The sequence below is a fragment of the Molothrus aeneus genome, chromosome 4, assembly GCF_037042795.1.
Source record: "Molothrus aeneus isolate 106 chromosome 4, BPBGC_Maene_1.0, whole genome shotgun sequence".
NCBI lineage: Eukaryota > Metazoa > Chordata > Aves > Passeriformes > Icteridae > Molothrus > Molothrus aeneus.
Window position 1 is genome coordinate 48,044,612 of NC_089649.1, and position 26,492 is coordinate 48,071,103.

The following is a 26,492-nucleotide window of genomic DNA, read 5'->3' on the forward strand; positions in this document are numbered from 1 at the left end:
ATATAATTTATAGATGTACTGTGAAAACTAAAAAAAAATACCTAGAAATTCTGTACTTCAGTGAAAGATGGATATTTAAAACTAATTTTTAGTGTGTTGCTGAAGTGAACTTTTGTGTTGCTGCCTCTTAGTTTTCAACATCAACTGTTCAAAAATACAAAATAGTGGTATTTTCTCAATAACAAGAGGCCACAAATAATAACTTCCATTTTTATGTATAACCAGTGAAACTTCTGTTGCAGAATCTGCTACAGATTCTACTTTCAATATTTGTGACTTTTTCTTAATAGTAGACTTAAAGTGTTTACATAGCTTCATTTTAAATTCTTCAGCAACTTCTGTAATAATGGATTTCTAATTAAGGGTATGTAGTGGTGTTCAGTCTGTAGTATCATCCTATATTTCTCTGTCCTCTACTGCAGCACTGAACAGAAAAGGCTGAAAAAATCTTTTTTCAATGGTTTTTTGCTTTAACAAGAAGACAGGTTTCTGATACTGCTGTTGTTGACAGAAATAAATGTGCAATGAGATGCTTTTTTTTATAGGTGTTAGACTTTATTGAAAAAGAGTATTTTTAATATAACCATCAAAATTAAGTTTTTAATAGGGAGCATAACAACACAGTGTGAATGGCTAGAGGGAGACAGGAGCTCCAGTTGACAAGCAGTTGAGAAGCAGGAGCTAAAACATGGCATTGTATTTGAAATGTGCATCCTGACCTTACATCTCTACAGAGCAATGATAGGCACATAATGGCCTCCAGCAGATGGCAAGGAAAAGGACCAGAAAGAATGGAGAACAGAGCTTGCTCTTTGTACTGTCTGTCAGATTTTATTTCTTTTTCTCTTTGCTCAGAGAATTAGGTACTTCTGGAACAAGCAAGATCTCCTGTTGTGACAGATAAGGCCTTTGTGGAGACTCTACCAGACCAGGTTAATGAAAAAAGCCAGAGCTTTCACAAAAACCATTACAGTGGTGTCATCTTCAGCTACACTTTGCTGGATGCAGGTAGACATAAGCAGGTAGTAAATAGGACAAACCTACACAGGACAAAAGCATCTGAAACAAGCTTGTGGCCAGGAGCATGTCTTGAGGAGAGTTTGTGGTGTGAGGAGCCCCATTGACAAAGAAACTTGTACTTGTGACTAAGAATTAGGCCAAAGGTATGAGCGTTTAAAGAGGCCCAATTAGCATCAAAGAACTGAATTTTGTCCTTGCTTTTCTGCTCTATTTGCCAATATCTGTATTTTCCTACATTCTTCCACGTGTGAGCTCATTCCAATTAACTGGCTGCAGCATGTGGAATAGCTCTGGAGTTTGCACATCCCACCACACTAACTGGTAAGTATTGTTCCCAGGAGATGCTGCTCCTTTGGCCCAATTCTAGACCCTGGGTTCCTGTTCTCCCAGTCCTACCTGGCAGAGCAGCTCACTCTGGGGCCTGCAGTGGCATCGGCAAAAAGCCCCCAAGCCAACCATCATAAAGGTGTTCAGGAAATCTCTCTGGTTTTGCAGGTACTAAGGAGAGGCCTCTTGAGTATGTAATTTACACCAGAAACAAAACTTTGTACAGGAGGCTTTTTGAAACAAAAGCTAATGAAATCAGTACCTACAATATAATAGACACACTGTAGGAAGTTTTAATTTCACCACCTAAAAAGCACCTACAGAAATTCACATTGCATAAACAGACCTGCAATTTGAATCAGAAAATCAGCATATCTTGATACAAAATATAAAAAGTGAATTATAAAAATAATGTTACTTGTCCTCTGCTGGCGTCCATTGCATTTTTCTCTGTTTCACAGAACTCTTCCCTTGATTTCAGAAAAAACTTTTTTTCATATCAGCCATGTCAGCTTTGATCTTTGTATGCTAAAAGGAACCAGAACTGCATATGAGCAGCAAACTGTCAGTATGGAATTGACAATTGTTTATAAAACTGCTTTTGCAACAAAGCTATTATATATGCCAAGAAGCTGTGTTTTTAAAAGATCTAAATAAGTCTGTGGAACATTTCTGAGTTCTGAAGCAAGCCTTTCTGATGGGAAACATGTTGAGACATAATTATGCTTTCTTCTGAAAGGTGGTTTTAAGAACCAGTAACACCCTATCCTGAAGTATGCACATTTTGCTATCATTTTGATTTGTGAATTAATATTTAAAATGCAGTATCAGCAGTAAAAGGATTTTTACTCTTCTAGTACTAAAGAATGCTTTCATAAGTGCATCAAGATAGTCCATAATTTTTTTTTACTTTAAATCAACCTCAGTTACATTTGGTGATATACACTCTTTCCTCTGTAAAATTTTAGTTCATACCTGCTTCAGAGCTTCTCCAGAAAGACCAAATGACTCCCACCAAAACCTAGAAAAGGAGGCAAATATCACAAATATCATTTTTTGGACTTTTTCAGGCCTGTGTGGAGAGTACTACAGAGAGAAGGCTCTGGCTATTTTTAAGCACTGGGTTACTCAGCTAGTTTAGCTAATAGAGTAATGAAAGGCACTGGAAGGTGTGGGGATTTTTATAACTGGGATTTGCCACAGTTCCACAGGGACTGCTTTGGTGATGGACTATCTGTGGGGAAGGATTCCTAGCACCATATAGATTAAATAAATTTTTTTGATGGCTACAGTAATTTTTTCTGGAGGGGGTGAAGGCAGAGGTTTCAGATCTGTTATATTTCTATTGATATTGTTTTAAATGGGAGCCAGAGCAACACTGGATCATCTGAGAGCTGCTATAAACTTCCTTTGTAAAAACCAGTCCTGAATTCTTTACCTATGCCAAAGTCTCATTCAGCTCTTTCTTGAAATGATGATTTGCCTGATTTGTTTCAGAAATGTTAGCTATAGTGTACAACATTCAAAGTTTCTTCTAAAAATCTAAAAAAAAATCAGGTAATATGTTGTCAGCTAGATCAAAACAGCAAATGAAGTTTCAGAGACGGGAACAAGGAGACTGGTATGTTCACAGATGAGATGGCTGATGTTATGACCAAAAGGCATGATCTGCTAAAGGAAACCATCTTTCTTACACTTTGGCAGTGTGACTGATTTTATACTTTTGCATGAGACTGTGCAGGTACAGAGAGCCAGGGACGAGTTAAAAGAAATTGGTCAGAGATGATCTCTAACAATATGACATACTTCTGCTGCCATGTAATTATATTAGTTCCTCATTGAGATTCATACTCAAATGCAATTGGACTTTGCAATAAAAAAATGTGAAAGAGTGAGTACCAGGCCATTTCTTAGATTGGCACCAGCATGGGACAAGAAGGCATGTTTTTATAATTCTGGGAGATTCAAGATTACTTACAAAATAATTGAGAAATACACATGGCAAGGAACAAACAACACCATTAGAGTTACCTCTGCACTCCAGGGCAGCAAGTAGACCAAAGTCACCTGGTCTTCTTTTAAGAAATGGTACCTTTTTTATTCATCACTTAATTCTTTCAGCCAGTGCATATACATTTCAGCATTATTACATGCTGAAATTCATTATTCTCGTGTGATTCTTGCCTTGCTTGGGCTGCAGGATGATTGGTTGCCCAAGGAGGTAGGAGGAAATGCACAGTCACAGATGTGGGGAGGTCATGCTTTGTAATAGAGAACCCATTTTTAAAGTATTTTTTTACATAACAGATATAATCCAGCCTTTTTTTACTAATACTCCCAAGGACGTATTAGCAATGCATCCTCAATATGTCAGAATTCATGGGAACAGGCTCCTTGGTGATAGGAAACAGCTGGTGGAATGTGGCCCTCAGCCCCTGGGTGACTTTCCTTGTGATTTATGTCAAGAAATCCTCTACTTGCAGTACAAAGGGAAGGAACATTTCCTGTAAGGGTGAACTAGGTGAACCAGCAGGTATTCTGAAATTGCAACCTCTGTGCTGTTCAGTGGTAGCATAAAGAAATGTAATGTCAAAAATATTCCTGTTTCACTGAAAAGACTGGTTTTTGTGTCTGTGAAGGCTGACAAGAAGGGTGATTATTGTGACGTTTGTCCTAGCTAACCTAGCTGCTTTGTTGAAACTTGTAGGAATGTAGTATCTCACATCCTTACTGTTTTTTCAGCTTTTGAACGAAAAGAAAATTATTGGTTGATATTATCAATAGATTCAAATATTGTTGGGAGACTCCCAGGTAGGCACACAAATGTACATGCTCAGGGACAGTAGAAACTCAACACCTCAGGAAACCCAGCCAAAAATGACTTCCAGTAGAAATTGCATGAGAGCTGCACAAACTGCATGGGAGTTTAGCTAAAATCTAATTAGCAACAGGACCTTACCTGGGCTGATCTTGAAGTCTGGTTCTTCAGGTGAGGGAAACTACTGAAGTACAACTGTGAGGGAACTTAGCATTACAGCATTATTCAGCTTTATTGTATGAAGCCAGCCAAATTACTCCAACTTATTGACAGGAAGATATCATGTTTGTTTTGTTCTCCATAATTTCTAGCTCCAGATGGCATTGTATCTGGGTAGCCTATAAATGGACTCATTTTGCCATGCCATGCCACTAATAACCACTGGCTTTTCCTTGCTACCAAGCTATTGCTCTCAGTGAGAAATGATTTCTTCTGCTTTTTTCTCTAGAACTTGTACATACAGTTAGTAGCTCTTGCCTCTGTATGCGATGGGTTATTAGTCCCTGCTGCCAAACTTTGCACCAAGAGCTGGCAGCTGTTTCCTGACTCAGGTGGTGGTGGTGGCTTCCAGCTCTTGATGCAGACAGGCCTTGGTGTGTGCTGCTCAAAATGTCCTGTGGGGCTGGGATTTGGATAGGTATGTGTTCAGTGTCTCCTGGGCAGAAGGCTACATCCTCCTATTTTGGGACATGCTGTTCTTAAGGAGTTTTGCATGTGCCCTGCTCTTGTTTTGTTAATGGCTTTTACTCTGCTCCATTTTTTTTTGGTTTTTTTTTTGTTTGTTTGTTTGTTTGTTTTTGGTTTTGTTTTTGTTTTTGTTTTTTTGTTTGGAACTGTACAATGTAACTGATTTTAAATGTACCTATTAACTGTGCCAGGAGTATCTGGCTGAACCATAAACTAGAAAAATATATGTATGGATATGTTAGGGGCCTGCAAAAGAAATGCTGAAGATCAGTAAAGCTGATCTTTGCCCTTGTAATCCAAAACAAAGGATCCTTTTTTTTTAACCTAAAGACTTTTTGAAGTCATGTTAGATGTTGGCTCTTCTAAAATGTTCACTGCAGCTGTAAGGAGAGGTTGCAGTATCGCTTCACCACTGGATCAGCTGGGCTTAATTACTTACCTGAGGTCTGTCTGTGAATGTCTTTTGGAAATCTGGTAATGCAAAACATGAATCATTGATGGTTGTATTTTATACTACAAATCTGCAGAATTCATTCCTTTCTTTGAATTAATTTTTGTGTATAAGCATGAAGCAAGCAAATTCAATGGCTCATGGACTTACTCTGTTAAGTCTCATGCCAGTTCAAAGAATTCAAAACTATTTAATGGATATGTGTTTGCAATGGACAGCACATATGGTCCTACTGCTGTCTCCCTCCTGGTGCTATTTTTTGCGGTTTTGTAAAGTTCAGTTTGCAAGACTTCCTTAATTTAATTTATTTTATATATATTATTGCCTGTTTAATATAGGTAGAAGATGACTGATCTGTTGCTTCTCAGCTGCATGGACATTGCCTGTGGCTCCTTGGCTGGAGCTGTGTCAGGCAATGGGCAGCCAGGTTTGAAGAGGCAGCTCCTCAGGAGGAGTGCACCTGCATTGCCAGTGTGCTGTAAGGCTCAGCTGCATCTCCTGAGTGGAATAAAGAAATCTGAAGGAAACTGTGTGCAGAAATTTCCTCAGATCTGTTCCCAGACATCTTCCAACTTTTGGGAGAATGTTGCAATTACCAGAAAACACAGAAAACTTGGTGTTAAGAAAAATCTTGGCCTGGGGTATCCCATAGAGTTGCTTCAAGGAATCAATATGTGTTTGTTTTCTACTTTTTAATACTAAATTACATACGGCACAACTGTTCTCATAAATAATGACTTTGCTTCTGTTATTGTGGAAATAACAGAATTCCATTAAGATCAAATCAGCTGATTACTTGCTTGGATACTCAGTGGGATTTCTCTCTGCTACCCTTTTTTCTTTTGAAGATCTCTGTCTATGAAAATGTTATTTGACTTCTCCTTGAGTGATATTTCTCAAACACACTATGGAAATACTTTCCAGTAAAGCTATTAAGTTTGAAGTGAAGCATGGTGCAATAGTTATAATTCTTTAAACTGTAATTTCTTCACATTTCTCTACACTCTGAATGGTGAAAGACAGTGACATAGGCACTACTAGTAGTTTGACTGTGTTGTTTGGAAGCATGCTGCTGTGAGCTGCCAATATGTGATAAGAAATACAGTGGGACAAATTTCCACTTAAAAAAAAATAAATTTAGCACAGAAAGGTCATGGGTGATACATAAACTTTGTAAAAATCAAGGTAGAGCAATTTTTCTCAAGATGCCCCTTAAGAGCTGATCTGTACTGTTCTGATCTAAATGTTGCAACCCTGGATTTGTGTTGGGTTGTTTTTTTGTTTGTTTGTTTTTGTTTTTTTTTTAAAGCTTAAATCTAGAAGTGATCCATGGTGGAGAATCTTACGTTGAACATGGAACATTATAGCTACCTGCAGTTCTTCAGAATTAATGAAATTGAGAAGGAAAAGAAACAAGTCTAATTATGTTAGTCTGTGGTAACATGATTGCATAACTTAGTGGACATAATACAGCCAGTAAACAACATTAAAAAGAATAAACATGATGGGAAAGACCACTCTGGACCACTTGTCTATCAGGTTAACATCAGTCAGGTCAGGGATTTTGACTTTGATCTGGGATGCCCTCCTGCGTAAGTGTCCTTTTTTATGGAGCCTGTGCCTGTCCAGAGCACTCCTGCTGTAGAGGTCTCTGCTGGAAGTGGCTCTTCTGTGCTGCAGGTTGGCACTGTCGTACGTGTGCGTGGTGGCTCGGGGCTCATGGAAGATGGTGCAAATGTTATTTCGTAGCTCAAGAGGTTCCAGAAGCATGTTTCCATGGGCATCAACCTGTGTCAAGGAAGGAATGGGGATTAGACAAGCTCCTCAGCCAGCCCAAGGTGTTTCCCAGATGGACCTTGTGGCTCTAGTGTCAGGGTGCTCCTGGGGCTGCAGTGTCAGTCCCGTCTGGTACAGCATTCACAAAGGTGAAAAGACACTGAATACACTTTCCTGACTGGTGTGAAATTAGCTATTCAACATCTAAGCACCTTCCATCCTGACTCGACTCCTTGGTCTTGTAATTCAGTTAATTGTCTCATTCTCTGTGAAATAAGACTTTTGTAACTTTATCTTTTACTTGGACCATGGTCTTTTTGAAATACTGATCTTCAAAATCTGGTGACTGGCACCTGAAGCTTTCACACAGTCAAGATGAAAAGAAAATGTTGCTGTCTCTGCCCATTTTAAACAGTTTTTGACTGGTTTTGTGCTGCAGGTTAGTTTCTAAAAATTTTTTAACAATGGGTTCATCATATGAAGAGCATGTAGATACACGATACACATATATTTTATCAGTTATTATAAAATACTCGTGATGAGAATTGATTTTGGGCAATTACTCTATTACAGGGATGAAACCATAGCACATTAACTTGTTCATGTGCAGATAGAATAATCCTATTTATTAAATGAAAACTTACATTCAGTTGCATTTTTATGTGTTAGTGTCAGAAGCAGCTGTTTCAAATATGTTTGTCCCTTTATTTGTGCTATTAATTAAAGCACTGTTTTAAATACCTGAGCAAAGAACTGAAAACTGCAACCAGTATGTACATGTCTGGCACAAACAATTATATATATATAAATATTAAATATTTTTGTATCATTGTCTTCTCATGTATGAGTGCTATTAACCATGAATTGCTGCATTGCTGTGAAATGTTCTCCTTTTCACAAATCTTTCATTTTCTACATATTTGTAGTAAAACCTCTTTTGAAAAGTTTTTGTGGTATTTCCAGGTTAACTTCTGATTTCTCCACAAAGACTTAATAGATGTTTCAAATTCACAGATGTTTAAACATTCACCATGGCTCATATGAGAGAAATATACTTCATAACACTGGCCTCTTAAATGAAACTTCAAGGTCTTCACCTTGAGGCTTGAATATTACTGTTGTTTTTGGTAAATTGTGGTGTTGGACCTATCCCAAATTTATAACAAACTCGATCGTGTCTGTGGATGCCTTTATATCAGCGAATAAGGTATTAATTATAGAAAATATCTAGTCTTGTGAGGCACCATTGAAATGCAGGGCTTTGTTTACACTCTGAGCTTTACATTTTTAGTAAGACATAGCAGACCTAGAAAATTATATAATAATTACAGCAGATTTGAAGTATGTGCAAGAAGAAATTCCAAACAAAACACACAGGGAAACCTAGTTTTTGCGAGTTGCTGCAAAGGAAAGATGGGACTAAAGAAAGTTTCAGTTCCACCTGGCAATGTGGAAGATGTTCTTTCCCATCACAAGAAGAAATCTTTACATCATTACTGACAGCATATTTGCACTGTGCCAGACTAAGCACTTACTAACTGAAAGAAAAGCAGTGAAAGGAGTATTTGTACAAAATCCACACAAGAGAACTGTGGGGCAAAAAAGCCTTCTAAGTGAAGCAATAAGGCATCACAGGTAGAAAATGCACTATTCTGGTTTGGAAATTGATTGACGACAAATGTGCTGAAATGAGAATTCAGTGGTAACACCCTAGTTCCTACCACTGTTTTGGTGGGAAAAGCTCACATGTTCTGGGTTAGAAAGGTCAGCTTGTCAAAAATCAGCATGGTGTTTCAAATGTTTGCTTGAGATATGGACTGTATATTCATACTTCTTACGTCAGTTCTTTAAATTTAAGAAGAAGGAAAATTTAAGCTAGGGTCTTCTACTCTTCAGAGGACTGCCATAACTATGGGACTACTCATTTACTCCGAAGATCTGACATTTTTTCTGTGCAGTCAGATACTATCACTGGCAATCCTTGAACCTTAACCTGTCCCCATTTTTTATTAATAAATAGTGATATTCCATAAGCTGTTAGTGTGAGTCCTTCCCAGGTGCTGGCTGTTGCTGGCAGTGGGTAACATAAATAAAGAGGAAGACCCACTAAGGGTCATAAACTGGGAAGACCTGATGAGGGGTCTCTCTCAGGCTGTCCCTGTCAGTGACATCTCAGTTTGACAAATGAACAAGGAGATATAAACAGTCTTTATGCTTTATTCATAGAAACAGAAAGATTGTTTACTACAAATTAATAGTTTTTGTATATTAAAAATAAAAATGGCATAAATTGTGAAGGTGGAGAGACTTTATTTCCATCTTCTTCAGTCTTTAGAGTATGGAACAGCCACATATGAAACAGCAGTTCTGTTTCATTTTTCATCTGGTCTTCTCTATACTGTTCATATTGTTTGCTGAGTGTTGCTCAAGCATCTAAAGCTTGTGTTATCTGGTGGAGGAATTTGAACTCTTTTGGTCTTTGGAGCTGAATGTCAGATGAGAATGATCAATATCTTCACCTGGCACAAAGAGATGAAGCACTGTTACATATTGTCTAATAGTTACAGGTGCCTGTATGGATAAATGGTGTGGGTCAAGAATAAAAGGGAAAAAATGTCCCATACTTACAACTGTACTTCTTTTATGCTCAAAAAACGACTTTCCCCTGCTCTGGTGCAGGCATCATAATACCAGTGAAAAATCTCAAGAAATGATGGAGAGGGGCTGGGAGCTGTTTCACTGGAGGTAACAGAACCTTGCTGTGTCCCCCACTGTTCTGGTCATGTGCACTCTTCCTGCCAAAGACAGAAATACAACTGTTGGAAATTAGCATTTCTATGCTGAGTAAAACTAATGTTCACAATGTCTCACCTCAGTATGTGGAACACAAAATTCACCAATATGCATTCACATGTGTGTGTTTATGTATATGTGTGCCTATTTACGTATTTACAATCACAAACCTGCACTGTACAGGCAGAAAGCAGTCTGTTCACTCAAAGGACTCTCAGTCTCAGAATGGGATTGCTGTCTGAAGTGTGAGCATTTAGAAATCCTGGCTCAAAACATGTATGACTTCCTTTTTCTATCAGAAAAATGATGGTGTATGCAATGGTGGTGCTTTAAAAACTTTCCATCCCATTCTGAGTACCAATCCCAGTGTAATCTTTGCTGCATAACATTTAGACAAAAGCTTTTAGTTATGAGTTATGGCATTTTGTTAGTTAAATGAACTCTCCAAATATGTAGGAGAAGAACTTACCTGCACTCTTATCCTTTCCTCAGTTCAGTGCACTGGGGCACATGTAGCCAAGGCTGACCTCTGAAGAAGTCTTGACTTCCTCTTCATCATGAATCCTTGCTGTGTGGCTTCTCACCTAGGCTGGGTTATCTCAGGAGCTGTTGAGGTAGCTGGTCAGAATTTGTGGGTTATGTTGTTTTTTCCCCTTCCTTATTTTCCATAGAAATGGATAGACAGCATCTGTGCATGACAATCCACGCTGGAGTGGCTTATCTGCTGTGCTCTGTGGAAGACAGTACTTTGTGGGGTCTTGGAGACTGCTGATTGCCTGAACTGAATTTGTGCCCTCACTGTAATAAAGTATCTCCTACACAGTGGGACAGAAGGCAAAGAACTTTTAATGGGCTGCTGAGTTCACTGAGACTGAGGATTTGATGGCTTTGTTAATGAGGCATAGCTGTAGTGGTGGGACACCAAACACACAGCTCTAGAATTAATAAGATATCACAGAGTTTCTGAAATGCACTTCCTGATGTGTATGTGACACTGTAGCCTTTTATCAAGATGAAGTCTTACTTAGAGTTTTATGTGTTGGTCTCATTCTTCAAACTGAACAGAGGGCATGAATACAGTTTTGTTCAAATGTTTTCACCTCAGGCCACAGCAGTAAAGAAGTTTATAGGACAGCCTGGGCAAAATCTCATTAATACCTGGATGTAATATATTGTAAGGAAAGCACAGAAAGGAAGAAAATTTTTGGCTTGTTAGGATATGTATTTTCCTCTGCATTAGACTGGGCCAAATACACCTGAGGCTTCAAAGGGTTTGTTTCTGAAAAGCTGGGGAAAAGTGAAATAGGTTTATGATATTTGCAAGTGCTCATTGACATTTTGCATAATTAAACTCATCCTCATTAAAAATATGTCCATAGTATTACTTTCTGTAAGTTTTCTGGCCTGTTTTTTAAAGAGGGGGTAATTGTGGTGTGCCTGAATTTAACTGAGGGAAAAATCCTGACATCTATGAAAGCTGTTATAACCTAGCAGCAGCATCCTTGTGTTCCTCAAAGGTCAGTCCTACAGGCTTCATTCAGGGCTCACTGAAGCAACCAAGCTTGTCTATGCTTTTTATTTTTGGTGAAGTTTCTGTATGTAAAGAGGAACTTTAAACATTTCTTCTATACCACCTTCTAAAGCAAAAAAAGATACAGCTGAAGTCATAAATATTTAACTTCCTTGTACCCCTTGTACTTCTTCTGTAAGAAATATGAAGAAGAAAGAAACACATGTCCTAAATAGTCATTTGCATTTTCTTACTCTGTTTCCAGTTGAAGATGGAACAGACCATATTTTGCTGTGAACTCCTTAAAATACAATTTTTCTCTATGCAATCTTAAATGCTTTTTTTCCAATTTTGCATTGCTTTTGCACATGTGTTCCACCTGTATTTATCTCTATCATCATATAAATGAACATTTTTACAGTAAAAGTAATGTTTGACAAGATAGCTTGAACATTTTACCTGGACTCTATTTGTTTCCAGTCTGCTCTTCTCTCCTGTAGCATGTCCTGCTCTGCCTGCTGTCTTTTTTTGACGTCGAGGTCCTTTCCCAAAGAATATGTAGTTTACAAAGGCATATTCCAGCAAGGCCAGGAACACAAACACAAAGCATCCCATCAGGTAAATATCTATTGCCTTGACATAGGGAATCTTTGGCAAGGTCTCCCTGAGGTGGGTGCTGATGGTGGTCATGGTCAGCACAGTCGTGATTCCTTGCAAAAGAAGAAATAGACATTGACTAATGAGACAAGGAAGGAGATTTGAGCACAAAAGACATAATGGCAGCATTGCACTTCTCATGCAGATGGGTTAATTATGTGATCAGCTTCTTAGCAGCCAAAGGAATGTGTTTTGCAGAACTGGAAAGGAACAAGTCCTTGCTGGAACTGGAACAAGTCTGCTGATAGCACCTTCCTTGGCTTTTCAGGAAGTGGAGGATGAATGAAATAACCTTTAATAGCCCAGGCTATGTTGGAACTCCTTGCCTTAATTTTTGCAATAACTGTACTAGGGAATGTGGTGTTAGCTGACCTGGATAGCAAAAGTTGATTGCTGTTCTTTCTATGTGAGAAAATGCTTCTTACTTCATTTACAGCAGTAGCTCTGTTTGACCCTATAGGTGACTTGCATTGCTGTGGGGATCTGCAGTAAGTATCTAGCATTTGATTTAAATTGGAGGATTGAAAGGAGAAAGGGAAGCCTTTTGATAAAGTGATGGTCTTTGGTGAAGAGAAGATTAATACATATGCTTGTACCAAAACAACTTCTCCTGTTAACTAGGTGCTTGCAAGTAAAGCATTTCCATCTCATTGTGTTATCCACCACTGAATGATTTTTTTTCTCATATGTGTTTTTTCTTTCAGCTGGCTGAAATTACTTTTTAGTCTGCTTTAATTACAGGTCATGAGTGCATGTATATAATAGCTCTAGGCAGAGGTGTAACAAGTTTAATTTTCAGGGAGATGGGACAAAATGTTTTTTTGGCAATAGAGCTGAAAAACATATATGCCTTAAAGCACAGATAGTGCAGAAGATTGTTATGGAAAGATCCATTGTTATGGAAAATTGTAGGAAGGAAGGTGGTAGGGGAAAGAACCAACTATAGGTAAACCAGATTTATTTGGTGTAAGCTGGTCTGTCTCCACTGATGTCAGTAGGATCTTGTGTATTCCTACCAGTCACAGATCTGGCCTGAAAGAACACTTTTGAACATCAACACTGTTCATGCAGCACAGTGTAGATACCCTTAGACACCTGAATTAGACTTCCATGCTCCAGTTTGGAAGCAAGATGCTTTTGGCCTGATCCAAAGACCATTATGATAACAGGAAGTCTGTCAGAATCCCAGCCAAAGTGTGGAGCAAGAGCTTCAGATGTATGCAAGGTCACACCTGCCTGCCTTCCTGACAAGCCTGTGCTGCTTGTGTAAGATCACAATTAATGATGCTACAACCAGCAGAATGGATTTGGTGCCACTGTTTTAAAAGGCAGCAAGTGCCCACATCATTCAGTCATTTTGAGAAGAAGTTACCTAGAGCAACTCTGGCTGCAGAGGCATCGTAATTGATCCAAAAAGACACCCATGACAGAATTGTGATCAGTGTGGAAGGCATGTAGGTTTGCAAAATGAAGTATCCAATATTTCTTTTAAGCCGGAAGCTAAGTGATAGTCGAGGATATGCTCCTGGAAGAAAGAAGTCATATAATGACTAATGCCTCACAAAAGGTAGGCACTGATATTTCTGGGTTGGAGGAAGAGGGGACAACTTTTTTTAACTTGTCAGTGCTTACCTGTTGTAAATTCCACTCTCTTTGATACCATCTTGTAATCCACAATAGAAAATTGTGGGAGCTCGATGTTAGTAACTCCTGTCACTGCTGACTCTCCTCCATTCCAGTAAAATTCAATATCATCAGTAGTGTATCCATCTGAAACAGAGGCATAATTTGATTATTTACTTTTCTTTTTGGTTTATTACTTTGCTTAAATAGTTGCAGTTCAAGTGGAAGGAGCTGCTGTTAAACAGGAATTCAGACTTCTGTTTTGTGACATTCCTGTTACACAGAAGCATTCTCTGTGCCCTGAGGAAGATTCTAGATGTAGAAGAGGAGAAGACAAAAAACAAGGACAGAATTAATCCTTAAAGTTTGTTTTTTAGCTAGCTCTAATACTACTACTTTTCAGTCAGGCTTGAGCTGCTCAGTTTGCCAACGGACAGACACATAATCAGCAAAACTTTTAAACTCTTTGGAGGAGCTCTGACAGTAAAAACAGGTTCAGTCTCCAGATTTTAATTTGGTTTCCTATGCAGGATGTGACAAAATACACAGCTGAGAGCCAATGGAGACAAAGATGATTCTAGAAGAATTAAGGTGCCTGTAGTGTCACCTGACAATGTCTGTCAGAGCTGTAGGTAACCCTTTGATATTCATGAAGAATTTTATATTTTAATTAGACCATGCCATCTTTGATCTTCTGTTATCACAGAACTATTTCTTTTTTACTCCAAAACTAGCACCTTTCTTCTGTTTCCTTTTAACAGTGATGTTGATTATTTATAATGCAATTAAAAATTAATTTGCTATTATATCACTGGAAATGTTAACATTATTGTTACCATTTTCAGGAATATTTTGATTGAACTCAGAAGTGACTGAGTTTCAAAAAAATCTCGCAATTGACAACATTTTTGAACTAATATTTAAACTGGTTCCACTTTATTGCATTTTTTTACTTTCCCCAGATATCTACCAGAGGAGAGAACATCTCATCTATTTTTAAATTTTTCCTTCAGGTGTTAGATGTAATCAGGTTTAAATCATATAACACAGATCAAATAAAAACATGTGTTTGAACTCAAACCTTTAGAAAACTTGACAGTACTTTTGCCAGTTGAACCAACTGTAGCCTTGAAGCCTCCACAGAGTTAGGAACCTATCCTTTCATATGCACAAGTATCATATGCAATATCAAGCTAAGGAAATTAGTCTTGAGATGTCTTTTCCTGTGATGGTGCCTGGTAATAGCCTCATCCCTGGAAGACTGACCACATGCAGAACAGATCCATGGTTTCCCTGGTGACAGTCAGAGAAGCTCCAGAGATTGCTTGGAAAGTCTGCAGCTATTGAACAGCTATCTTTTGATACAAACACACAATGATGGGCTGAACAAGGTTAGACGTTCACAAATTTTATTTCTGAACTGTCAGTGCCATGGTGTTCTAACTATCAGAATTGCTCTGAAAACCACACTAACTTATGTAATATGGATTGCTGCTGCAAGCTTAAAACTGGGTTTCCCATTACTTATGCTATTTTATTTTTGTTTCAAATGACCCATCCCAGGGCTGTGACACAGAGCTATGCATGGCTGGTTTTCATTCCTTCTCGCTGCAAAAGGTCGAGGTAGCTGCTTGGTACTGAGACTTCAGTAGCTGCTTTAAAGGCTGTGCACACAAACCCAGGGCTGACATGAGCTACATGTTGGGTGTGATACAGAATGGCAAAGTGAATGAAGACTGCTTAGACTGTTTAAAAGATCAAGACTGAGATTGGCAGGGAAGTGTTAACTTCATTTTCTTGCAAATCTGTTTTATGAAAACCTTCTCTTGAAGGATTTCTCTTCTCAGAAAAGGTGGTGCAAAACAGATGGCATTGGAACTGTCATCTCACACTGAAAGGGCATTGATTATGTGTAGACTTTGTACCACACAGATATCCTCTACATGAGGTAATACCCATCCTTTGTCTTTAGGGGACAGAATAAAAAACAAAAGGGGCATCACTACCTAGATGTTGAGCAGCTACTTGCTGCAAAGTCACAGGTGAAGGTTTAGATGTGAGAATCCTGAACTCTGCCTCAGGCTTTGGAAGAAAATGATGGAAATGATTCTTCTGTTCTGTGCTGTCATCATCTGTTGCCCTTTTCACATCCTGCCCTTTAATTTAGCTCAGATTGTGCCGTTTCCTTGGGCAGCGCAGGCTGGGACCCAGGGCAGTGAGAGGAACAGCCTCCAGTCCTCAGGAGCTCCTGACTTCACTTGCAGCTTCTTAAGGCAGCCACAGCCAGCCTCTCTGCAGTTTCTCTGATGTTTTGAGAAAAGAAATAATAGTTTGGCACCTTATTGGGGCTGAAATTCCCTTCCCTGAAGGTGAATTATTACTGATTTAGTTGTTAACACCCACAAAGGTGCCAAAGAAACACCTGGGATATCAGAAAGAAGATTTAAAAAGAAAACAGGTGCAACCTCCTGCAAAAAGATTGCACCATGTTATTGATACAATGAGTGGTCATGTTGGATTTTTGCAAAAGGAAATCATGTGAGTTTTGTAATGGAGACAATGTGCTTTCCCCTAGTTTTGCTCTCTATGACTTTGGCTACTAAGTGAAAAGTAGAACTAGTAGGTTATTAAGTCAACTAAACAAAAGGAAGAGCCTTGCATGTAAGACAAGCTGTCACTGCTGATAGGCCACGTTTTTAATCTCTCCAAACTTCCAAATACAACAAAAAGTGGCTTGAATGTAAGCTACTTTTTCTGAATATATCGAATTTTTTTCTTGAATTAAAGCTTCCCTAAAGTTGATGGATATTATGAGAACGGGATAGTGATGTTTTTCACCCAGGAGCATTCACATTTTTAGAAAAGTAGTTGAGCAAAAACATCTTCCTGTGGTTTTAGGTACAGTGAACCTCAGTACATTCATTATTTCCCTGGCAGTCATTGTAAAATCTCTGCTAGACACTAACAAGGTGTAAATTCTCCCTGGGCAGTCCATTCCCTGATAGGATTGTTGCTGTGCGATGCCCTTTCCTTATGTGTTTTGCACATTGTTCTAGGTGTGTGAGGGGCATTGCTTTTCATGGCTGACAGTGGCTCAGAGGTGCAGGAATTTCACAGGTGCTCGGCATGGCTTTTTTCTAGAAAACTTAGGAGGGTGACAGTTGGCTGCAGGTTAAAGACAGGAATTGATCTCAGCTCTGAACAGTGAGCAGGAGACAGATTGCTCCTTCTCCTTTTTCAAGTGGACAGCGGCTTTAAGCGAGGAGCTGTAGTGATGCAAATGAAGGAACCTCCAAGTGTGGAGCAGTAGTGACTGCTGGCTAGCAGGCAATGGAAACCCCTTATTTCGAGCAGCAAATGCCGTAGCGTTTACAAAGGAAGAAAAGCTATTTCAGTGATAGGAAAAGTGAGTCTTGCCCTTGCAGTGGCCAGTGTTAATGCTGGTTTGTTCACCGAACTTATCAGTACTGCCCAGGTACTCCCTCGGCAGCTCTTTTGCCATGTAATCCTTGTCCCTCTGCCTACGTATACATAACACCAATTTAAATGCATAGCTCTGCTTTTGTGACAGAGAGAGCAGCACTCGCAGCTGGACCGTGATGTCCGAACACGAATTTCATACAAGTCAGAGACACCGCGGGCCCGCAGCGTTTCAGCGATGCAGACAAGAGCTGCCACGGGCCGAACGCGGGAGAGCGCCGGCAGAGCGCCCCGCGACCGCGCGGGGGCGCCCGCGCTCCGCCTCGGACAGCGCGGGGATTGCGCGGGGATTGCGCGGGGGATGCGCGGGGAGCCGAACCCCGAACCGATTATTTAGGGAGCTGGTTTGCTCCCAGCTTCTGCAGCGAGCGTGGCCTCATTGCTGTGCTGGCATCCCTAGCAGTCTAGCTCGCTTAATCAAGTAGTTTTCCGTGTGGTTTTGTTGGCCTAAATAATGAGCGACCTCTAAAAATTAATTATTTGGAAAAATATTTGTCCTTCTTAAGCCTTTTTTTTGTTTGCTAGATTATTTTCCATCTTTAAAACCACTAAAAAGCACATTTAATTGCCCAGCTCGAGATATAAAACTTCTGCTTCCTAGAAAATCTTGTCTAGAAATTAAAATACCTAAATTAAAATTAATTAAATTCATTAAAATTAATCTTAAAATACAGCACTTAATCACCAACTTTTTTTTTTAATTTTTTTTTTTAACTCAGCATCTGAGAGTTTAAGTGAGAATGCTTGGTCAGAAGTACCACAGATTTAAAAAGTAACTATACACACATGGCAAGAAATAGGTTATGTATAAATCTCCCTGTTCACAGAAAAAAATACTTTAGAAATGTTGCTGACATTGTGATTTAGCCAAGTTCAACAGTGTATGGGATGTCACCAGGCTGTTCTGTTTTACACTGCAGCACTTCTCAAATATCTCTGGGATAAGTGAGGATGTGTGCTACATTCACAAATACAAATCATGGTTCCACTATCATTAGCAATTCAACAGAGATGTCCAAACAGAATCCCTTTTCCCTTCTGATTCTCTGGGGCAGGGGAGCAGGTAGCTCTGAAACACCCAGCAGCCAGATCTCTTCCTTCGGATCTAAACAGGGCTTTCAAAAGGCTACAGCAATTCCGTGTGCACAAATCTGTTGGCCCTGGACAGGGCCCTTAAGCTGAGGTTGAGATTGTACCCCAACCCTCTTCCATTCCTCCTGGATTGTGTCTTTCATTAACAACTCGGTCTTTGTTGCTAAATGTCTTATATATATATATTTTTTTTTTGTTATTATTCCTATGATTGTATTCAAACAGGAAGATAACTCATTCCTTCCACACACCACAAGGCAGTCCATACGGTGGTAAGTACATTGTACTATTTTATCTTAAATCTGACTTGTGAATGGGGCACCACGCATCTGAAGATGTGTTTTGGAAATCAGTGTAACTAGTTAACATTAAGGTGATAGAAAAGGTTTCCTGCCACTTGTGTTTGAGTGCATATTTGCATGTATAAGGTTCTTTTTTTTTTCACTGAAAATATTTTTTGTTTTTCCTGGGGATAAGAGTTAGCCTTAGCAACACTGGCTCAAATGAAAACTTGGTTACTTTTACTTGCTGGAGTACTAAACATTGTCAGTTATTTAAGAAGGTTTCTCAAATAAAACTAAATTTTATGTATGTGGCAATCTGTTCCCTCCCAGTTGGAGACATAGCTTCCTATCCATTAGAAGAGGAAAATAAACATTATTACAGCATAAAGTCACTCTTGCAAGATCCCAATCTAGTTCAAAGAGTGAATTATAACCTTGCCTTAATTTGCAAGTACCTTTAATATTGGTTCAGTTTTACTTGTTATCATTTTTTGCCAGTGAGACTTGACACAAACCTGAAAGTCCTGTGGGAGAGACATTATTTGGTTTTGTTTAATATCTCTTTAATGGCTAACACAGCAAGACTTGTCTGTATCACTGTGCCTCAACAGGGAAATGAAGGATTCTGGGTAAGTACTCAAACTTGTATTGAAAATGCCTTCCAGCTAATTTGGCCCCTTCTTCTGGACTATGCCAGTGATGGCAAAGGAACTTAAAGGCCAAAATAAATATAGTGTAATGAACAATCAGAAACACATTGGTATGCTTTAGCTAGCATGGCTTTCATGTTAGAGAGCACCTCCTGTAAGGCATACTGGTATTTTTGTTTCCTGTTCACTAGTAAGAATTTAATTCTCATTAGCTATGAACCCTAACCAAAAACCCAAACTAAAGAACTATTAAGAAAGGGAAGCAAATGCAAAATTCCTTGATTGCATTTCCATATACATTCCAATTCACGTTGTGCTATTTCTTGGAGTTTCCTTTCTTTGCCCAAAATAGCAATCCTAAATTGACTAGAATGAAGGACACACTTGATTCCAGTGAAGAAAGGACCTGAGTCTGAGTCAAGATTCTTTAGCCTGGAGGCAAGGTGGCTGATAAAAAGTCTGTAAGATCCTAAGTTAGCATGGTGAGCTTGAAGAGCACACGATTATTTACACACCATCAGACCTTCAGACCAAGAAAACAACAAATCATGTCTAGAGGCTAGTTTGAAAGAAATAAAGGGAAATTCAGCGTACAGATAAACTGCAGAAATCACTCATTCTCATGAGTGTCCTTAGTTTCTGCTTGTTCAAAAGCTGCCATGGAATCACAGAATAAAAATCTATCCAGGTTGTAAAGTATGATACTATATCTGACTGGATGTAGCAAAGGGCAGAACACTTACTAGAGGTGCTTACTGAGGAATATCAGCACGTGTAGATAGAGCACTATCCTAGGCTCTGTTCTGTCTTCATTGATATGTTCTGCTGGCCACTCTCAGACACAAGATAATGGTTAAGACAGACCCTACATCTAAGTCTGTACAACAGTTAGGGGTCTGACATGTTCCAGTGCAGCCTGATTTACCCATCTCATTTCTTTCACCTTTACAATACTTTCATCACTGGAGTGATGACTTTTAGCCTGATGTTAAGAGCCTCTGACTCTACACATCTCTGTGTAATTCCTGTAAATGAAACTGTGATTAAAAAGTCTTGTTCAGGCCCACACATTTCGTGTAGTAATAAGCAGCTTGCCCATAGTAGCTTAGAGGCTAAGATGTCATAGAAAACTCTGAAGTTCCTTATATGCAAATGCTTAGTGAGTAGTGCCAGTGATTCAGATTTGGACTTGAATAATTTTGATGACCTGTTGTCTAAAAAATTTCCACCAGCAACATATTGTTTTCAAACATTTTTCCAGAAAGCAGGCAAGCAGTATGTGTTCATGACTGGCGTCCTCTTGTGCAGCCCAGACACTTGTGTAATCATACATGGAATATGTTCAAGGACAGGTCAGCTCTGACACACACATCATGCATCAGTTTCTACAGACTTTTAGCAAGTTTCTCATCTTATAAGTTAGTTTGAATGGCTCTGCAGCATGAAGTTTTAAGATGGCACTTTAGTTACTTTGATAGTTACATATGCTGAGGAACATTTTGTTTAATTGCTTCCATCTTTCTCACTCGTTTGCCTGGATCCTCTTCTCTTGTGGGGTTGAAACCACCAAAGTTCTGAAGTCACATTGTCATGTTCTTGTCTAAAGACTTGTCAACAGTGATTAGTGCAGGAGCTATGCATGAGAAAGTTAACCCAAAGAGTCTCCTTGCCTTGCATGCCATTTCACTTGCTGGTGGTACCAGACTGTCCTTGAGAGCTTGGAGCTGGAAAGAAGATTTGTTTCTTTCCAGTAGCAAGTGTCAGAGATCCCAGCCATCTTCTCTTCCTTTCATTCTGAGATGCCTTTTTCTGGAATCTGCTTTGATCTTTCTGCTTCTCCCTTTCTTATTCTTCTTTTGAATGGGGACACTACTGGTTACCAGCTGTATCTCAGCAGGCAGAAAGGTGAGCCAAAGATCCTCACCTCTTCTGCAGAGGCTTGCTTGCTTTTATTTCTCCTCTTTGTTTTTTTTTCTTCTAACCTTTATTCCCCTCTGGTTTGAGGAGGAGGAAGTAAATATCCATTTCCAGGAGCAGCAAAATGCAGACCACACATTGTTTCTACTCTAGTCCCAGCAGCACAGTCTGGGAGTGCTAGACTCAGGATGAAAGACTGTGGCATGTTGAGAGAGACCTGCCCTCTCCTGAAAGCCTCATGCAATCCTTCACCTTGTTTGCTCACTCAAAGGACTTCCACACCTTCACACAAATCTGACAAAGGCAACGTGCGTGCTGTGCTGTCAGGAGCACATTTGATATAGAATTTGTAAGTCCAATGCAAATCTTTTTTCAACCCCACCAGTTTCTTTCTTCCTCTTTTTTTTCCTCATTTGAGCTGCTGTACAATAGATGACTCTCACAGTCTGAGCCATAATCCTAGAAGTTTTTTTCTGACTTGAGTTGCTTTACAAAGTTAAAAAGGGAACAACACTATTTATAAGCACATTATGTAAACATTAGCAACAGAGGTTCAGCTGCTTAGCATTCAATTAATTTAGTTCAGTCAATATTGCATGGTACACAGTTTTGTCTGCTCATATTGTAAACACATCTTGCCTTTGAGCACTTACTTCATTTGACTAATTAAGATCTACTTCTAAGTGCTCTCATTTTGTTGCCAGGCAGACTCGCCCAGCTTTAGATACCGCTGTTGTACTTGGTGAAAAAGGCATTTGAAATCCAGGACCACCTGGTTGGTGCTCTAGTGGGTCAGGCCAAAACCTGCTCATCTTTAAGGCAGTAGGGTCTCTGCTTTCCAGGACTCAGACTGGAGATGAATCAGGACATTGTATGTTTCTTACCTATGCCAGCATGTCTTATACAAGTACACATATTTCTGTGCAATATTGTGTTCCCACCTGAGACAGTGAAAACCCTTTTAAAATTTTAATTATTTAATGCAGGTGCTAAAGTTTTTCAGAGAGGTAAATGTAGGAATGTGGGAAATGGATTTGTAGAAAGAATTTGTCTCACCCTTCTCATGAGACTAGAAATGAAACAAAAGTTTTTAAAACACCTCTCAGTTGCTCCATCTCTAGCTCAAAAAAAAGTATTGTCCGACATGGAACCAAGTACAAGTCCACTGTACTTGGGCGTTTTAAGATAAGCTTTAGGATAATTTTAAGATAAGTCATCTTCCCACTGAGATTGGAGGCATTGTGTTTTGTTATTTGTATTACTGCAGTGTCAAGAAACCATACATATAGATCAAGACAGAGAAGGGATAGGCACTGAGCAGATAATTTCTCAAGATTTATAATATCTGTAAATACAGATGCATTGGGGGAAAGATTTCATTTTCACAAACTGAAGCAAATCCATGAATACCAGAATCCTCCAGTTTGTTCTGGGTTTTTTTTCTTCTATACAGCAATTCACACCTTGGCAGAAGACACCTTGTCTTGAAATATATAAAGAATACTTATGACTGTGCCATTCTACTGTGCCATTCTAGAACAACTGTATTGTCTCAAAGCACAGTATACCGGCTCTTCCAAGATTGTTATATTACCAGGTGCAAAGATTATTTTTCCTTCAGCTCTGACTGCAGAAACACAGATTCATCTAAGAGCACAGCTGCTTCTGGAGAAGTCAGCCCTTCCTCCAAATTTTTTTTTAAAGCAAGCTAAGCTTTTCCTTTTGCTGTTGCCCTGGCCTGACAAGTCTCAGAGGCTGAAGACTGAGACTTGATGAGGTTGTGCTGGGAAGTGACTCAGCTCCAGCTTTCCTGTCCTCTGTGGTCACCAGGGGACACTCTGGGTCACATATTGGGACTTCTGAGATTACTGAGATGACACTAAACAAGAAGAGCAGTTGGTGAAAATAACTTTGCATTCCTCTGTGTGTAATTAAAAAGTGCTTAAGACAGTCCAAGCTTTGCTAATTTCATATGCTCATGTTCTGGAATTGTTGAATGCCAAATATTTGCTATTAAAATCTATGCATCCATATAAAGACAAGCTATCCATCTTTTTGAAAATAAAATGTGAAAGTCATATAGACTAAACTATCTGCATATGAGTAACTTGTAAATTTGTGTGCAGTGTAAAAATACATTCTGAAAGTAACATAACTGATTTATAGTCCTCTGGGGAAAGAAATATTTCCAAAGTGTGGAAACAGAGCAGTCACTGTGGCTTAACACTAGTGTGCTGTGAAGAATGAATTATTTTGGCTCAGTGGCTGACTTAAAAGATGAGTGGTAAGGAATGACACAAACTGAGCCAAAAATACATTTTAACTTTTGATGTGGGAAAAAAAAGGAAGCATGCAGTCCTACTTGGCTAATTTCTCAGTTTCAATATCAACAAGCTATTTGTGAATCTGCCTCTCAAAGTATCTAAAAAACAACTTGCTCAGCTTCACAGCTCTGTGCTAGTCTTTCTGTTCCTGTGATGTTTAAATTGACTGCTGTGGATGCTCATGCTGTAACTTTAAAATCTCTCTTGTTTTACTGCCAGCATGTTCTCTGCAGCTCAGAAGGATGGCATGTCAGAAGTTAATGTGGATCCACAGATTGTTGTGTGCATGCAGAGTCTCCACGGGCGATCCTTCTGAGAGTGCATTTGCAATGATACCAGCTCAGTATGTATATTCTGCATAGGGTAGATGGAGTAACCTAGGCTTTATTATCTAAATGCCTTAATAAATTATAAAGTGATTTTCAAATTGCAAAATGTGTTGCCCAGAGAGTAGTCATTCTGCTATCCCAGTGGGCAGTATATGGGATAACTTGGCAGCCTTTTGTGCTGATCTCCATTCCTGCTCTGCTCTTGCTGGGGTGTTTTGTATGGTACTGTCTTGCTTGTTTTCTGAGTATGCTGTGATAAAATGTGCTTTTCTGTGTCCTGCTGTTGCCTATTCCTTTGTTAGGCTTTGTGGGAGCTTGACCATGGCATTTGATCCAGGGGCAGAGTCTTTGTGAAATAAGGTGATTTGTGCATGTCAGAGCACAGGCAGCAATGGGAGTACAGCAGGCATGGATGGAGACCCACCTGCACACTGGTGAGTTGGGAAAGATGTCAATAGGATGACATGCTAAGAACATCCTATCACTTACAGCTGGCACATCAAGAGAAGATGGGCAGGCAGGAACCCTTCTGACTTTTTCATTCAGACAGTTTGCATTGCATTGCACTGTTTGAATGATATGAGTTTTGGAACCTCTATCTTGCTCCTCTTAGTCCACCAAGTTTGGAAAAAATTTAAAGCTGAATATGTATTTTAGAACACTTAAAGAAATTGGCCAGAAGCAGAAGAAATTTTTTATTCCCAGTGTTATGCTGTAACAACCAGAGACAAGTCAAAGTGGAGAAAATGAGGGTTTTTTTTACCTGGGGTTTACAGGACCCATGGGAAGCAACACATTCCAGAGAACAGGTTTATGGCTGACAGGTCTCATGGGAGAGCAGGGGCAGTCTGGCAGGAGAGTGAGTGAGAGAAGCTCTTCATTTGCAGATGTGAAAAACCAAAGCAACTGGTACTGGGGGGGCTGTACTCTTAAGGAACATGAGAAATAGAAGCTCTTAACAAAGTAATTGGGTTCATCCTCTTTCCAGACTTTTTTTTTTTTTTAATTGGGAAGGGGCCTTGCAACTGGCTTTTAGAATACTCTGAGCAGCAAGCTCCTTTGAGAAAGGAGAAATTATGCTTTCTGTGGAACCAATTTGATATGCTTGGTGAGAAGCAGGATGAGATCAGATGCCCTTTTAGTGGTTTTGGATACTTTAGGGACAATATATAAGTGGATCCAGCTCAAAGCTCTTGCTGCCTCAGGTATGAGAACAGCAATATTCATTAGTGAATTTTTATTGCTAGGCATGAATAAATTACTGGTGAATAAATCTGGTGCCTGCAGACAAGCAAAGGAAAAGCTGTATGGGAAAGCTTGGATTTAAGACAGGTTTTTCATCTCTAAAAAAAATCCCTATTTGTTTGAGGTGTAAGTTCTTACATCCTTGGTTGTTCAAATGCAGTCATACCCTGGATCAATGCAATCTTGTCTCAAGCAGAGATCTGTGATAAATCTGTTCAAATCTCATTCCCTCAGCCGGCTCTGTGCCAACAAAGGTGATAATAAATGTTTAGGTATGAACTCAGTTGTTTTTTTCCTGGCAACAAACTATGTAGAGGTTCAAGTGGAGCATTTTATTGATTTACTTTAATATCACTCTAAGTTGGTTGTGCTTTCATAGAAGCATTACGTATATTTAGTATTAGATCTATTTCCATATGAAGAAGGGACAGCCATAAAACAATGGAATTGAAACAGAATTGCCATTTCTTATACTGTAGCCAACTGAAGAAATCTTCCTCTTTTCCCCAAGTGTCTCTGCTCAGGTTTCTGTGGGCCTGTTCAGTTCACCTATTCAAGTGGTTTCTAAGGGTGCTGCTGACAAGGCTGATGCACAGTTCAGTGTTGCAGTGTTGATCCCTGAATCCTGCTGCAGCACTAACTGTTGTCATAGAGACACAGATTTTTGATTCCAAAGGGACAGTTTTGATAATCAGCTCAGACCTGTTGTAAAACACATAGCTTGCCAATAAGTAAATAACTTTGCCAAACTGGAGCACAGCTGGTCCCTCCGTCTCTTGTGACAGTGAAACACATTTCACTGAAGTTTGTGAGATGCTGTAAGTAAAACCCCAAACGGGGATTTAATTTATTGTAAGAGTGATGCTGTCAGCACACATTTTTTTTCAGATGAGTGAAAGCCAGGTGCAAGCTTACTCCACAAGATCCTGCTGCTACTGTGCTACTGGCAACCTCAGAGGGACAAAGAATATTAAAACAATAACAGTATTCTGTCTTACACTCTAAGTAGTGCAGTGAGGTTAGCACTTGTACTTGTAAAGAAGGATGCTAGAGTGGGGCAGCTGTATGCACTCAGAAGTCTCTGACAGACAATGTCTGGGTGATTTAATTGTAGCATTTTGATGCTGCCATCCCTGGTTGTTTGCCTCCTCCTTCTGCTTGCTCCTTTATCAGCTGTGTGTCTGCACCCATGCCAGTCCAGAGCCTGTTGTGGCTGCTGCCAGGAACAGTGGACTTGTGCCAAGGCACTGGGTTCTGAACTGCCATCGCAGTTGTAGCCCTTGCCAAAGGCTACCTGATACAGCAGAACTAACAGCTGGGGGATTTAACATCTTAAATGGCCAAACTGACATCCATCAGAGCTCATGTGAGAGTGCCAAGCAGTCTGTGTAACCTCCAGCCAAATATTAAATCTCCTCTTTCCCAGTACATGCTAATCTGTGAGAAATGGATTGTTACAGATCCCAGCTCCACTGATGAAGCAGGTCCAGTTATAAAATCCCTTGAGTC

At 39.5% G+C, this 26,492-nt stretch overlaps 1 protein-coding gene across 3 annotated transcripts in view; it reads right to left on the minus strand.

The window, feature by feature from the left end:
* Nucleotides 1–530: 530 nt before the first annotated feature.
* GABRB1 (gamma-aminobutyric acid type A receptor subunit beta1) overlaps nt 531–26,492 on the minus strand; it is a 108,069-nt gene continuing 82,107 nt past the window's right edge. The window contains exons 6-11 of one of the 3 annotated variants that reach the window (XR_010783516.1): nt 13,672–13,809; nt 13,412–13,564; nt 11,842–12,092; nt 10,342–10,478; nt 9,708–9,874; nt 9,281–9,598 (exon numbers count right to left, since the gene is read on the minus strand). Coding sequence is in view for 1 of the 3 variants with exons in the window: in XM_066548460.1 (XP_066404557.1) it covers nt 6,759–7,091; nt 11,842–12,092; nt 13,412–13,564; nt 13,672–13,809 (875 nt within the window). In the remaining 2 variants the exon portion in view is untranslated. Of the gene's footprint in view, nt 7,092–9,280; nt 9,599–9,707; nt 9,875–10,341; nt 10,604–11,841; nt 12,093–13,411; nt 13,565–13,671; nt 13,810–26,492 lie in introns of those variants that run through there. The other 2 variants (XR_010783515.1, XM_066548460.1) reach the window with 2 other exon arrangements.